At 52.5% G+C, this 14,612-nt stretch overlaps 1 protein-coding gene across 1 annotated transcript in view; it reads right to left on the bottom strand.

The window, feature by feature from the left end:
- Positions 1-14,612, bottom strand: part of WDFY4 (WDFY family member 4) — a gene marked incomplete at its 5' end in the record, with an annotated part of 236,672 nt that overhangs the window by 176,832 nt on the left and 45,228 nt on the right. The window contains 2 exons of the mRNA XM_014534916.1: positions 10-151; positions 9,921-10,014. Of these exons, the coding sequence (XP_014390402.1) occupies positions 10-151; positions 9,921-10,014 (236 nt within the window). The remainder of the gene's footprint in view (positions 1-9; positions 152-9,920; positions 10,015-14,612) is intronic.

The following is a 14,612-nucleotide window of genomic DNA, read 5'->3' as shown; positions in this document are numbered from 1 at the left end:
GCAGGGCACCGCTGCCGGTGGCCAGGGCCTGGCGGCAGGCGGCCATGAGGGTCCTGAGCATCCCCGCCTCGCACGCGACCTGGCGGTTCTTCTCCGACTTCACCAGGCCCTGGATGTGACTGGCCACGGAGCACTGGATCTCCCGGGACAGCTGAGGGTAACCAAGCCCGCGGTGAGTGCTTGAGGCCAGTGTCTTCGGGACTTTAATAGGCTCCCACCCAGGCCAAGAACTGGTTTGGGGCCAGGAGGCCGCACCCCTCACAGCCTGTGGCCACTGGACGCCTGCCTGTCACGGGCCCTCAGCGTGGCTCACCGCAGGGGCCCGGAGCCAGTCTGTGGGAGGGCGTGGGCCCCTGCACTCCGATGCCAACGAGGCGACCCTAAAACAGGCTGCAAACCAGCAGGCCAGCACAACTGCCCAGGGACAGGTGCCCTTGGCCTGTGATGTTGAAGTAATTTCTGAATTCACTGACAAAACTCTTAAGTCTGGAGATTTTACATGAATTCCAGACATGTGGCCTCTCTCAGGACACGGACAGAGTCTGGTCAGGCGGGTTTGCAGTCCCCTGTCTGTCGAGAAGCAGCTGGGGCGGCAGTGGCTGCACCCTCGGGTGGCTCCCCCACACGTCCCCACCCAGCTGGCTCCCAGGCTAACAGCCCCGCCTGGGAAGTGGAATTCGCCTGGGAGTGAGGCCGCAGGAAATACCCCTCCACTTCATGTAAGGGAACACTTCCACCCTCTGGCCTTGAACTTCCCATTGTCCAGAACTTGGATTTTGGTAACTACAGTCCTTTAATTTGGGGGGAGAGTTGGGGAGTCTTGGGTGGGTGGGAGTATTATATAAAGCAAGATGCAAAAATACCACCACAAAGTATTATTAGTAAGAATTAGAAAGAAATGCTGCACCTCCTGTTCTCATTACCAGCCTTTATTCACTGCTTCGGGGCTTTCCCGGCCTTTCTTTTGTTTGTTTTGCTTCTTCCCCTCTTCCCCACACCCAACACCCCCCCCACCCCCAGGCAGGAATACTTTAAATATGCAAAAAAGAAAAAGTTTTCAAAACGGAGAAATGCTGATCTTGCCTAATGATGCCACAAGTTTACTCCAAAATTGCTCAATGCCCCGTAATGGAGGAGGGAAGATCGATCGCCCTCATTATCACTGCAGCTCCATCAATACCAATATCGCCTTGTTTTGAATAAAATGTGCTGTTTTTTTCAATGTTGGTTCCAGTAAAATGGGGTTTTAGTGAAAATATGAGCAGTAGCAGGAAACTGCCTCCCCTACAAACGGATTGATTTTCCTGACGCAGATGCAGGACAGGGATGGTGGTCAATTAGGACTCGGTGGTGAGCACGCAGGGTCACCAGACCGGCCCGCAGGCTGGTCCCCAGGCAAATCACCAGCGCTCTGCGGGCGGCTCACTGCGAGCTTCTGCCTTCTCCACCTAACAGCTGAGCTTTCAAGTCGTCCTTGTCCAGTGTGGATGTTCATTTTTCTTTATTTCTCTCCTCCTGCTTTATCTCCTGGTCCAGAGCCCATGCGGTCCTGGTGGGGTGAGTCCGTCCAAGAAGGCGTGGGCTTCGGTGCATCAGTCCACACTGTGCCCTGACACACATGTAGAAACCACCGGACGACCAGCGTCTGCTTCCCCCAGACACTCAGAAAGAACTAGAAATTTATATCGAGCCACTCAAATGTGTCAGAGTTGCTTGTTCCAATTTGGTTGACATATCCTTTATCTGATGATTTCAGAAGCGAGATAGTGCAATTTCAGTGACCTCAGCTTTTAGGATCAGAGAGGCACATGGGGAGCCAGGATACATAAAGCCCACGGGTTTGTTTTGCTTGACAAGCTATTTTAGTTTTTATCTTGCTTCCTTCGTTCTCGCTTGCCGTGCCCACGTGGCCTGCTAGGCACGGAGTTGGTGGCCTCGGCTCAGTGTGAGCAGCCCCGACCGAGATAAGTGGGGGTGCCTGCTCCATCCCTGCTGCCTTTTTTTGTTGTTCTTACAAATTACAGACATATGATGACCAACACTTCCTGGTAACAAAAGTGGAGCATCTTATATTTATAAAGTATTTGTCTCTTTCAACTTTACTCCCATCCCCTCCGTGGCCCCGCTGTGCTCCAGCCCTTTGCTGGATGCCCTTTGCTGGCTGCACCAGGCCCTTCCGGCTGACGCCCAAGTGGGAAAGCTCTTTCCCATCCCATCCTCCGCTGAGCTCCTACTTGTTAGTCAAGGCACAATCCGCGCCCTCTCATCTAAGAAAGCTCCGCTGACTCTCCCACCTCAGTGATGAGCAGCACCGCACCATGGCAGACGCACTGCACCTGCCTGTCCTCCCTCTCCCCCCGTCCCCACGCTGAGAGCTGCCGCGGAGTCAATAGCTCTTCACCCTCGTCTCCAGAGCACCTATCGCTGTGCCTCGGATGCAACCGCTGCCTCGTCAGTGCGAGCACAAGGCACAAGGTGTTCCAGGACATAGGGGTGCCCTACCCCAGGGGGCTGAGTGGGGGCAGGAAGGATGAGGTGCCAGTTAACTGTGAAAGGGAGAGCCGGGCAGCAGGGGGCCTGGTCTCTCTTGGGAGAGGGCACGCTCACTCGTGCAAACACCAAGGGACGAGTGTGAGCATGGCCTTCCCAGGAAAGGCTGGGGTCCTGGGCAGTTGTGAGCCTGGCTCATTCACCCCAGCACCCAACGCCCCCCCCTTCCAACCCCTCCCTACCCCCCGCTCAGTGGTCAGCCCTGAGATGGGGCATGAGAACCAGCAGGGAGACCAGCTTACACATCCACCGGGAGGGTGCCTGCCCAGCCTGGGACCTGAAACACCATGGAGATAGCTGGGCCAGGGAGCTGTGGGGCCCAGCGGGGGCTCCCAGAGACCTGGCACCGTCTCCAGCCAGACCGGTCCACCTGTGGCTGGGCCTCCTCCGCACCCAGGAAGCTCACTTGCTCTGTGTTTCTCTATCGCTTTGGTACAAAGTAAACTGCTGACACAATTCTTTGTTAAGAGACATTTTAAACAGGTTTGTTATTGTTAACAGATTTCCATCCACGACTCTCTGGAGCAGGTCCCTGAGCAAGACGGTAGGGAGCACAGTTTCTTGCAGGGATGAGGGTCCATTCACAGGGACTATGCTCCAGGCCTGGTGTTGCTCCAGCTGCCACACTCCCTCCTCCCCCTCCCAGGTCCTGGGCACACAGCACCAACTCAGAAGCAGGTTCCGTGCTGATCTGACATTAACTGACAAGCTAGGTGCTTTCTCTAGGCCTGTTTCCTTAGCTCTAAGCGAGCGTAATGAAAACGCCTCGCTCACAGGAGGCTTTTTGTGGGAGTCGATAGAAACAGCATCTGTGAAAGCAGTTTGCTTACAGGATGCAAATGTTTTGAGGATTGTTCACCCCCTTGGCTGCAGTCCTCTTTCCTCACCTGCCATCAGCAGGGCTCTCCACCTGAGCAGCCAGCTCAGCGCAAGGAGCACGCGCCTGGCCTGGCCTCGGGTCCCATCGCCAGTGACACAGCTGACGTCACCGGTGCTTCCTACTGGCAGGCCATGCTTTCGCGCAGGAGCTCATTTAAAAGCTCAGGCAAACACCCTGTGCAGGCGCTACTATCGCCCATTCACAGATAAGGGAACGAGGCCCACACTGAATCTGGCTCGCTGGGGTTGCCTGGTGAGGGAGGGGCAGGAATTCCAACTGGGAGATCCAATCTGGAGGCCACTCCATCGGCAAGCGCTGCCTGCAGGCCTCATGCTGAAGCTCAGAGAGCGCCAGCCAGTTCCAGGCTGCAGGCCCCACGCACCTGGCGGGTGCTGTGCGCAGCAGCGCCCATCCGCCTGCAGGGCAGGGGCGTGGCGGGAGCTAGATCCCAGCAAAGCCAAGTGAAACTGGATTGGTCACTGGGAACCCATCCTCCTGTGTTAGGCCAACCCCCAAATCTTACAGGGACCTAGTGCTCACGGCTCTGCCCACAAAAAGGCTGCCTGAACCTAGCCACACGCACAGTGCTGGCCGTGAAACACACCGACATGGGTTTGGCGGTTCCCGCCATCCTGAGAGGCCAGGGCCCTCTGCGCTGCAGCAGGTCAGGCTCCCACAGGCCACTGGCTCCGGTGGCTTCTCTCCACCTCAAACCAAACACCTGCTTGCGAAGCCCAGGGCCGAGCTGCTCAGCGTGCGCAGCCTGCATCCTTTTCTGCTAGTGTCTGCTCCTACGGGGCCTAAAGCTTTCCCTGTAACCACGTGTCCTTGTCTGTCTTTTATTGTTCTGCCACCAGTCAACCCGCACGCGTCTTCCCGCTCTCCTCCCAGTCTTTCCTCTCCGGACCATTCCTCTCAGGGCCGGGGTGGCTTCTCAGGCCCTCACCATCCTGCTTTCTTGCCTCCGGCAAGAACACAGCTGCGTGTGTTTGAGAGGCCAGGGGCACCATCCGTGGTGTGTGGTGTGTCTGTGTGTCTGTATGTCTGCGGGGTGTACTGTGTGTCTGTGTGTCTGTGTTTCTGTCTGTCTGTGTGTCCGTGGTGTGTGGTGTGTCTGTGTGTCTGTATGTCTGCGGGGTGTACTGTGTGTCTGTGTGTCTGTGTTTCTGTCTGTCTGTGTGTCCGTGGTGTGTGGTGTGTCTGTGTGTCTGTATGTCTGCGGGGTGTACTGTGTGTCTGTGTGTCTGTGTTTCTGTCTGTCTGTGTGTCCGTGGTGTGTGGTGTGTCTGTGTGTCTGTATGTCTGCGGGGTGTACTGTGTGTCTGTGTGTCTGTGTTTCTGTCTGTCTGTGTGTCCGTGGTGTGTGGTGTGTCTGTGTGTCTGTGTGTCTGCGGGGTGTACTGTGTGTCTATGCGTCTGTTGCCCTGAAACATGAGACAAGCGTGGTTATCGCTGCTAGTGTCTATGTGTCTGTGTGTCTGCGGGGTGTACTGTGTGTCTATGCGTGGTTATCGCTGCTGACGTTCCCTCATGGGTTCACCCATTGCTGAAGCTGCTTGAGACCCTCCACACCATCCTGTCGCCTTCCGTGCGAGTCAGTCAGGCAGTGGATCGAGTGCAGAGACCGGAAAAGGTACATCATTTCCTAAGGCCACACAGCTGACGAGTGGCAGGCCTGGCACCAAGCCAGGCCTCACTCCAACTCCATGGTTTTAACGCCGCATCGTGTGCTCATAAGGAGGAAACTTACTCCCTGACAGGATCCTAAACTGATGGCGTACAGAAATGTTGTATTTGGTGGGCATAGTTTGGCTTTGTTTTTATTTCATTTCTCCCTAATTAGATGTGAGTCCTTTAGGTCCTTCCCTACAGCCACAGGTCTTACCGCTCCCTCTCGACACCTGCCTAACTTACGCATTTCCTTTACCTCTCTGGCCCCAAGACACTGAGTCTGCAAAACCTGTGCCCTAGGCCAAGTGTGAGCTGCTGAATTTGAGATGCAGAAAAAGGAAGGGGACTATGTGAGACAGAAATAATGACGGCAAAGGGGATGAGAAGACTGGTCCCCTGGTCATTGGCCAGAGCTCATCCCTCCCACTTTCCCTCTCACTCCACCGTCCTCAGCACCGCGCCTGGACCCTCTCGTCTCCAGGCCAGAGCCTCTCCCTGCTCTACTTAGGAGACTATCCTAGAAGTCCCTGGAGCTTGACTGGGGCCTGAGATCGTTCCACTCAGAAACAATAGGGGTATTTGGGGCTCGGGTTCAGAACGAAAGAGCACGAGGAACCCAGAAACTGAACATAGTTGGAGTCTCTAGTGTGTTATAATGTAACACAGCAAGACTCCTACTTTACTGGTTTCCTTGTTGGAGGAAATGGCTCTCCGTAAATAGCCTGCCTGACACGGTGCTCTCCAGGGCTATTACTGCTGTCGATATTGTAGTTATTTGAAACTCATATGATTAGTTCAACATGTGTGAATTACAGGCTAATTCCAGAAAATGGCACCTTTTCGGAACTGAGGGACAAATGAGACGAATGCAGCACCTCGCCCAGCTTCCTCCTGTGCCACCAGACCAGGCAGGAGGTTCCAGTAGAACCTGGATGTACCAACAACCACTCGATGTTGTTGCTGCTCCCAATAAGCTCCCATGGCCACCACTTCTTTTTTTTTTAACATATTTTTATTGATTTCAGAGAGGAAGGAGAAGGGGACAGAGAGAGAAACATCAATGATGAGAGAGAATCATTGATTGGCTGCCTCCTGAATGCCCCCTACTGGGGGTCGAATCTGCAACCTGGGCATGTGCCCTTGACTGGAATCGAACCTGAGACCCTTCAGTCCACAGGCCATTGCTCTATCCACGGAGCCAAACCAGCTAGGGCTGGCCACCACTTCTTTACAGGAAAGGCCACCTGGCACAGAGGCAGGAGGACTGGGAGCCTTCTCCCAGGGACACCGCCACTGGCTACGATGTTAGCTCTGCCACTCACCTCTACAAGGTTCAGGGCCTCATCTGCCAAGTGGGAGTAGTGCTACCTGCTGGCAAGGTTCCTACAGGCACTACGTGAGAAAACGCGTGCTAAAGCGGTCGCTGCACCACCCAGCAGTGCTTCCTGGGCGGATGTGTCTGCCCACCATGCTGAGCTCCAGCATCGCTTCATTTCCTCCTGATGACAATGCCACAGGGAGCGATCACCCCACACTACAGCCACAGAAGTTAAGGATCAAAGGGTTAAATAATTTCCCATGGTCTGTGGCTGTGAAGTGGCATCTGCTGTCTTCAGAGCCTGCACCCTGCTTTCATACAGTGGGTGCTCATTAAACATCATGTGCCCCGGCCGGGCAGCGCAGCTGGTTAATGTCATCCCACTGTGCCCAGGCTGCGGGCTCAGGGACATGCAGAGCCAGCCGATAAATGCAGATAAGTGGAACAACCACAGGGTTCTCTCTCTTCCTTCCCCTCTCTCTAAAATCAATAAATAAAGCCCAGCTGGTTTGGCTCACTGGGTAGAGTGTCAACCTGTGGACTGAAGGGTCCCGGGTTCGATTCCTGGTCAGGGCACATGCTCCGGTTGTGGGCTTGGTTCCCAGTAGGGGTGTGCAGGAAGCAGCCAATCAATGATTCTCTCTCATCCTTGATGTTTCTATCTCTCTCTTCCTCTCCCTTCCTCTCTGAAATCAATAAAAATATATTTTAAGAAAATAAAATAAAATCAGTAAGTAAAATTTAAACATCACAGTAGTGATGGTGACGACAATGGATGACAACCCAATAAAGTTCACTTCTCTTCACATGGTGTTCAGAGCCCCTCCTAACATGGCTTCAAATAGCCTCCTGGCCCCACTCACCGCTTCTCTGCCCACAGGGGCCGTGGTGGCCCAGCTGAACTCGTCAGGGGCCCTAAACGGCGCCTCCTCTGCGTCTGCCTCTGTGCCTGAGCTTCCTCGCCTTCCTCCCCCACCTGCTGTCATGGGCACATCTTTTCCTTAAGCTTAGCTCCGGTGTCCCCTCCTCTCTGGCTTTCCCTTCACTCTGTCCCATGGCCTGTGGACACACATTTGTGGCGGCCTCAGAACGCTCTTCCATTTTCTACACTCCTCTGCCACCCACCCTCAAACTCAGGCTGTGAGTCCCTGTAACACTCATCTCTGGCTCCTCAGGGCACCTAGGAGGGGGTTGCTAGTTACTCGAAGCAGCAAGCACATCTATGGCAAGACCCTTGCAGCTGCTGAGCACCCCGGGAAGGGAAACTGTCCTGTTCCCAATTCGTTATTTTTTTTCCGGGACCAACTCAGCCTCAGGAGGACTTGAGCTGAGCTCCATTTCGCCTTGTGCTGGGACAGCAGCATTCACGTCAAGTTCCCACAGCACAGCTTTAATGCCGGGGATGGCGCAAGAGGAAACCAGGCCCTCTGGCGGGTCGTTTCCCAGAGCAGCTCGCAGTGCTAGTGTTCTGGAGAAAAAGCAAACCACTTCTGGGTTGTGAACAGAGCAGATGACAGGGAGCCCAGTGGGAACTCACAGCCCATCTTCTTAATAACACTGCCCTCTACTGGCACTTCCTTTCCTGCTCCTTTTTCTGCAACAAAACCCCGCGGCACTGCAGCCCTTTCCAGCGTTTCCTCGTGTGGGTTATTTCTCACTTGACTTACTCTTCTATTTGCTGTTATGAGGCTCACCCCCCTCTCTCTGAAATTAATTACTGCAATTATCCAACTTTGAATAGCACTGGTTTGGCATCTGCAGAAAATATTTGAGAAAATGCACCACTACCTTTCATTTGCATATTTTAAAGATAGGAGAAATTACACTTTTCCTAAATTATTTACTGTGACCTGAATAGAGAAAAGTCGCATACCAAATGGGATTTCATTTTCATTCTTAACTTGTCTAATTACCGTCCTAGACTGAGAGGGAGTTCCTGCCATATACTAATGTGGCAGCTCATGGGTTTATCTGAAACCCAGGCTCCTGAGGCACTAGGAGCAGGGAGGGCTGGGCACTGTCCTCTGAGCCACTCCATCAGGCGGTGCCCTAGGGGAGTTTGCACAGCGCACCAGGAGCAGCTGTCTGAGTGCTAGGACCATCCCAACCACCGGCGTAGTTCTCACTGCAAGTCCATCCATGGTACCAACCACAGCCACGGAGCCAGCTCCTCACATGAGGCGACCCCCTGGAAGGACGCCCTGGCTGCATGGCCTGCGTCCCGTGAGAGCCACGGAGGTGAGAGGCCCGTTCACCAAACACATGTTGGCCGTGGGCCTGGGAGTGTCTCACGTCTCCCCTCAGCAGCCGAGACCTGAGGAAGTTACAAAGCCCCCTGAGCCTCAAGCACATGCGAAGCAGGGACATTCTCCTGTTGGTGAAAGCGTTCCTGCATTGGAGAGTGTGTTCCAGTGTCCAGGAGGCCCCAGAGAGGCCTGTCTTGAAGGCCCAGGTGCCTTTCAGAGCCCTGGGCTGCCATGTGGCCGCTCGGAGAATCCACCTGGAGGGACACAGGCCGAGGTCAGGCGCAGAGGGCTCCGAGGCAGAGACCTCGGGATCCTACCAGCAGCTCACACCAAGGCCCGGGGACCAGAGCAGTGAGGCGCCCGGGAGCCCCGTGCATCGGAGCAGCCTGGGAGGTGCCCGTGCTGCGAGGGGCAAGGCCAGCGGTGCCCGGAGGCTGTGAGCTGTGTCGGCTGTGGCTGCTGAACTCCTGACCCACAGAAATGAGACAACGGCCGTCATCGTTACCTGGGCAGCAGTTTGTCACACAGCGACGGTAACTAAACAAGCAACCTGATCCATGTTAGCCCCATCCGCTGCTTCTCCATGAATGTTGCAAACTATGCGGCGCATTCATGTCACTATTCGATGTCTCCCTACGCGTTGGTTTGAACATCACCGTGTTGTCACTTGTCAGCAGAGAAACGGGGACCAGAAAGGGTTTCAGTTACAAAGGGACACGCAGACTGGGACAGCGTTTATGCGGCACATTCATGTCACTATTCGATGTCTCCCTACGCGTTGGTTTGAACATCACCGTGTCGTCACTCGTCAGCAGAGAAACAGGGACCAGAAAAGGGTTTCAGTTACAAAGGGACATGCAGACCGGGACAGCGTGGGTCCTTCGTCACTCCTTACCAAACACTAATTTCCCCAGTGAACGCAGCCGCCTTCGCCACTCCCCGGCTTTCTCCTCCCCGCCCCTCCCCGTGACCTCGGAGGCCTGCACTGTGCTTCCTCAGCCCTGTCATTCCCAGGCGGCGATTAGTAAAGCCACGAGTTGTCATGTCTTCCTACAACATGTCACCTCCTTTAAACTCCCAGACAAGGCAAAGCTGGGCCTGGGCCTCCACCCCCACTCTTCCTGCAGAAGCCACGAGACCCGCCGCCAGGCAGGACCGCGTTTAATGCCAGGTGGACCAGTGGGAAAGCCAAGTCTCCACCAGGAGGAGTCAAAGGTCAGCCACGTGAAAAAGGCAGACGTTGTATCACAAGTACCTGGGGGTGGTCGTGATGGTACAGCCGAGGCAGCAGCTGGACCATGATGCACAGGGCCCCGGGGTGCGTGATCACGGCATCACCTTCATCCGCCCTGCAGACAGGGGGGAAGCACACGGCAGCCTGAGCCTTCAGTCACTTCTGTTTTCCACAGACCTTTCTGGATCTTTCTAAGAGAGGCCATGACACACATCCTCAGTCTGCCACTGTTGCCTACATGCCCTTGAACTAATTAATCTGAGCTAATTTCCCCAACTATGCCATGGAGCTAACACTACTACACTTTCCTCACAGGGGTGTAGGGTGAGGTTTCTGTGCACCGAGGCACAGTGCCCGGCAAAAAGTTGGTGCTCAATGGAGGTTGGCTCCCTTGTTCACTCCCCGTTTCTGCAGATACTTGGGAGATGGTGAAGTTCTCACTTTATGTCACACACACACACACACACACACACACACACACACACACGCTTCCAGGCCTCTTCAAGTTGCTGTAAGCACACTCTCCTATGTCCCTCCCCTAAATGCAACTAAAACCCAGATGGATGCATGAGCAGCCTCCTCAGAACTCTGAGCAGAGAAGGAAACCAAGCCCAGAGCACAGGCAGCTGCAGTGAGCTTCCCGGAGCCCCCAGCCACCCTGCAACGGGCTCGCAGGGGTCTGAAACACAGAGCCATGTACTGTGTGTGGACACGACTCACAGAGATCCAAGAAGAGGCCACAATTTCTGGTCTGAGGAGCAGGAAAGGAGGCTCCTACAAGCCACCCGCCACAGCACACACACACACACACACACACACACACACGCTTCCAGGCCTCTTCAAGTTGCTGTAAGCACACTCTCCTATGTCCCTCCCCTAAATGCAACTAAAACCCAGATGGGATGCGTGAGCAGCCTCCTCAGAACTCTGAACAGTGAACAGCAGCAGAGAAGGAAACCAAGCCCAGAGCACAGGCGGCTGCAGTGAGCTTCCCGGAGCCCCCAGCCCCCCTGCAACGGGCTCGCAGGGGCCTGAAACACAGAGCCATGCACCACATGTGGACACGACTCACAGAGATCCAAGAAGAGGCCGCAATTTCTGGTCTAAGGAGCAGGAAAGGAGGCTCCTACAAGCCACCTGCCGCCACTGTGGAGAACCAGGGACTTTTTGTTGGGTTTCTCCGTTCTTTCTCTCCCAGCCATCAGGCAACCCCACGGAGAAGCCGTGCTAGGCAGGCATCTGGGACTCACGGGAGGCAAATCCTGCTCTCTGACTAGAGGAACTACGGTTCGAGTCAAAAAGTTTGCCCACCCCTGGACTAGAGGAACTACGGCCCCAGAGTGTAGGCAAAAGCCTCATTGCTTTGTCTCTTTTTCCTCCCCCTGCTTGGCCCCAGAGACAGGTAGTGTGTGTGAAGTGTGTGGTGAGCAGGGAAACAGAGGCCATGAATGTCTAGACAGGAAAGGAAGGGGCCAGGGAGTCAAAAAGTGCTGGGGAGACGGTGAAAAGGAAAAGGCGTACAAAATGAGGTCACTGAGTTCTGTATCAAACTCTGGGCTCAATTCCGAGCTGCACATGTGTGATCTGGTACTAAGCCACATTCTAAGGCTTTGAGAATGGAACTTGGTGGCAGACCGCCACCCAAGACTGGCTATCGCCTGGGGCAACATCCAAACACGCTGCAAAGTCTTTGAAACCTGAACTCATCCAGAAGCTGGGGAAGAACCTGTGGCCTGAACCCAGCTGGGCCGATTGCCTGGTAAAGCAAAATAATCAACATTCTGCAGAAAATGTTAGCAAGCGCCAGAGTCCATAACGTTCCAAATGCCCAGGATACAATCTGAACTTATTCAGCAGAGAATGAACCAGGGAAACCTCAATATCTCATCCAGAAAAAGGTACCAAGTCTGAGATGACACCGATGTTGAATTATTGGACAAAAACTTTAAAACAGCTATTATTTACCAAACTCTAAGAAGTTAGGGCTAATACTTTTGAAATGAATGAAAATCTAGAAAGTCTCAGTAAAGAAATGGAATCAATAAAAGAAATTAAATAAAAATTTATGAACTGAATATGACAGTAACTGAAATGTTTAAATCTCACTGAGTGAGAACAATAAGAGTATAAGATGAGAGAGGAAAGAGTTCATATACCATGCTAACTCTAATCCAAAGAAAACTGGTGTGGCTCTGTTAATTTTAGAGAAAAGAGGACTTCAGAGGAAAGAATATTGCCAGGAATAAACAGGTTATCTCTCTCTATAAAAACCCAGTGACCATTACAGTGGAACGACCAGGACGACCAGAACACCCAGTGGCTATGACATGCACTGCAACAGCCAACCAGCCAGATCTGGGCCAGATCGCCCCCAACACCCTGATCAGGGTGGGGCCAGCCGGCCAACTGCCTTGGCTGGCAGAAATATGGGGTCCAGGGACCTTGGAGGTGCTCGGTCTCGGGCAACTGCGCAGGCACAGCTCTCCTTTGGCGGAAGTGGACCTATGATCAGGGCGCTGGAGTCTGGAAACAATAAGAGTATAAGATGAGAGAGGAAAGAGTTCATGAATTTGAAGATAAATTACTTGAAATTGCCCAATCTGACAAAAAAACAAACGAAGAACGTTTCAATGTCACACATCATGAAACCAAAGAATCTAACTAATATTCCAGTTGTTGGCGTTCCTCAAGAGAGGAAGAAGAGTGTGGTGTAAAAATAAAACATGTTCAGGAAGGTTTTAGCCAATATTTCTTCAAATTTGGTGAAACACATAACCTTAAAGATTCAAGAAGCTTAGCTAACCGCAAACAATCAACAGAAAAGTCCATGCCCAGGCACATCATAACCAGCTGTTCAATCCTAAAGACAATGAGAAATCCTGAAAGCAGCCAGAGAAGAACAACACATTACACACAGGGAAACAGGCATGTGCATGACTGTGGGTTTTCTCATGAGAAAGCAGAAGGCAGGGGAACAATGTTTCTAAGTGCTGAAAAGAAATGCACAGAATTTCCTATCCAGCAAAACATCCTTCAGGAACTAAAGCAGAAATAAATATATTCCCAGGTGGAGGTAAATACAGAGAATTTCTTGTCATTAAATTTTCTCTAAAAAAATAACACTAAAAGAAGTCCTTCAGATGAGAAGGAAATCATAACAGAAAGGAACTTGGTATTTCAGTAATGAAGAAAGAACAACAGATGCCCTAACCGGTTTGGCTCAGTGGATAGAGCATCGGCCTGTGGAATGAAGGGTCCCAGGTTCGATTCCGGTCAAGGGCATGTACCTTGGTTGCGGGCACATCCACAGTAAGGGAGTGTGCAGGAGGCAGCTGATTGATGTTTCTCTCTCATCGATGTTTCTAGCTCTCTATCCCTCTCCCTTCCTCTCTGTAAAAACTCAATAAAATATATTTTTTTAAAAAAAGAAAGAAAGAACAACAGAAATGGTAAATGTTTGGATAAATATAATAGACTATTTTATATCTTAAGTTATTAAAACAGGCATAATGGCTGAAAGCAAATTGTAATAAATAGAATGCATATGACAACTATAACAGAAACAGGGAGGACAAAGGGATCTGCATAGAGGTAAGGTTCCTATACTTTATTTGAAGCAGCAAAACATTAATTATAAGTAGGCTGTTAAAAGTTAAGTACGTTTCTCATACTCCTTAGAACAAGCACTAAAGAAGCTAAACAAAGAGAGAGAGTAAAGAGTTCAGTAGGTAAATTCAAATGAACTAAGAAAATACATTCAAATAATCCACAAAAAGGTAGGGAAAGAGAAACAGAGGAACAAAAAAAGAGGGAACAAAGAGAAAGCAAATAAGATAGTAGACCTAAATCCAAACACACCAAAAGTGGTTTATATACACCAATTAATAGACACATATCACAGAATTGAAAAAGCAAAAGACTAAACTATAAGCCATCTACAAGAAATCCACTTTAAATATAATAATATAGAGAGGTTAAAAGTAAAAGGATAGAAAATGTATACCATGCTAACTCTAATCCAAAGAAAGCTGGTGTGGCTCTGTTAATTTTAGAGAAAAGAGGACTTCAGAGGAAAGAATATTGCCAGGAATAAACAGGTTATCTCTCTCTATAAAAACCCAGTGACCGTTACAGTGGAACGACCAGGACGACCAGGACGACCAGAATGCCCGGTGGCTATGACACACACTGCAGCAGCCAACCAGCCAGATCTGGGCCCGATCGCCCCCAACACCCTGATCAGGGTGGGGCCAGCCGGCCAACTGCCTTGGCTGGCAGAAATGTGGGGTCCAGGGACCTTGGAGGTGCTCGGTCTCAGGCAACTGCGCGGGCACAGCTCTCCTTTGGCAGAAGTGGACCTATGATCAGGGCGCCGGAGTCTGGAATGGGGTGAGGAGGCTTTCCCGGTGGCCACAGCAGTCCCTGTGGGCCGCGCACAGCACCTGGGCGTCTGGCCCTGGTCACAACAGTGGCAGGAATAGGGGCCACAGTTCACAGGAGGAGGTGGCAGACAGGAACCAGGAGGCGTGAGGCCCGACCTGGGCTCTTACCCTGCCCGCTGGGCCCAGCAGCACCAGCAGGTGGGCCATGGTGTGCAGCGAGGCACTGGGCCGCTGACCACTGACAGGAGGGGAAGTGAGCCAGGAGGGCAAGGCCCTGTGCCAGCCAGAGCCTCAAGCGGCGAGGGCGGGGCCAGAGCTGGAAACCCTGGAG

This window comes from Myotis brandtii, unplaced genomic scaffold, assembly GCF_000412655.1.
Source record: "Myotis brandtii unplaced genomic scaffold, ASM41265v1 scaffold1003, whole genome shotgun sequence".
Classification (NCBI taxonomy): Eukaryota; Metazoa; Chordata; class Mammalia; order Chiroptera; family Vespertilionidae; genus Myotis; species Myotis brandtii.
Note: the sequence above shows the minus strand (reverse complement) of the source record. Positions and strands in the feature narration are given on the sequence as shown.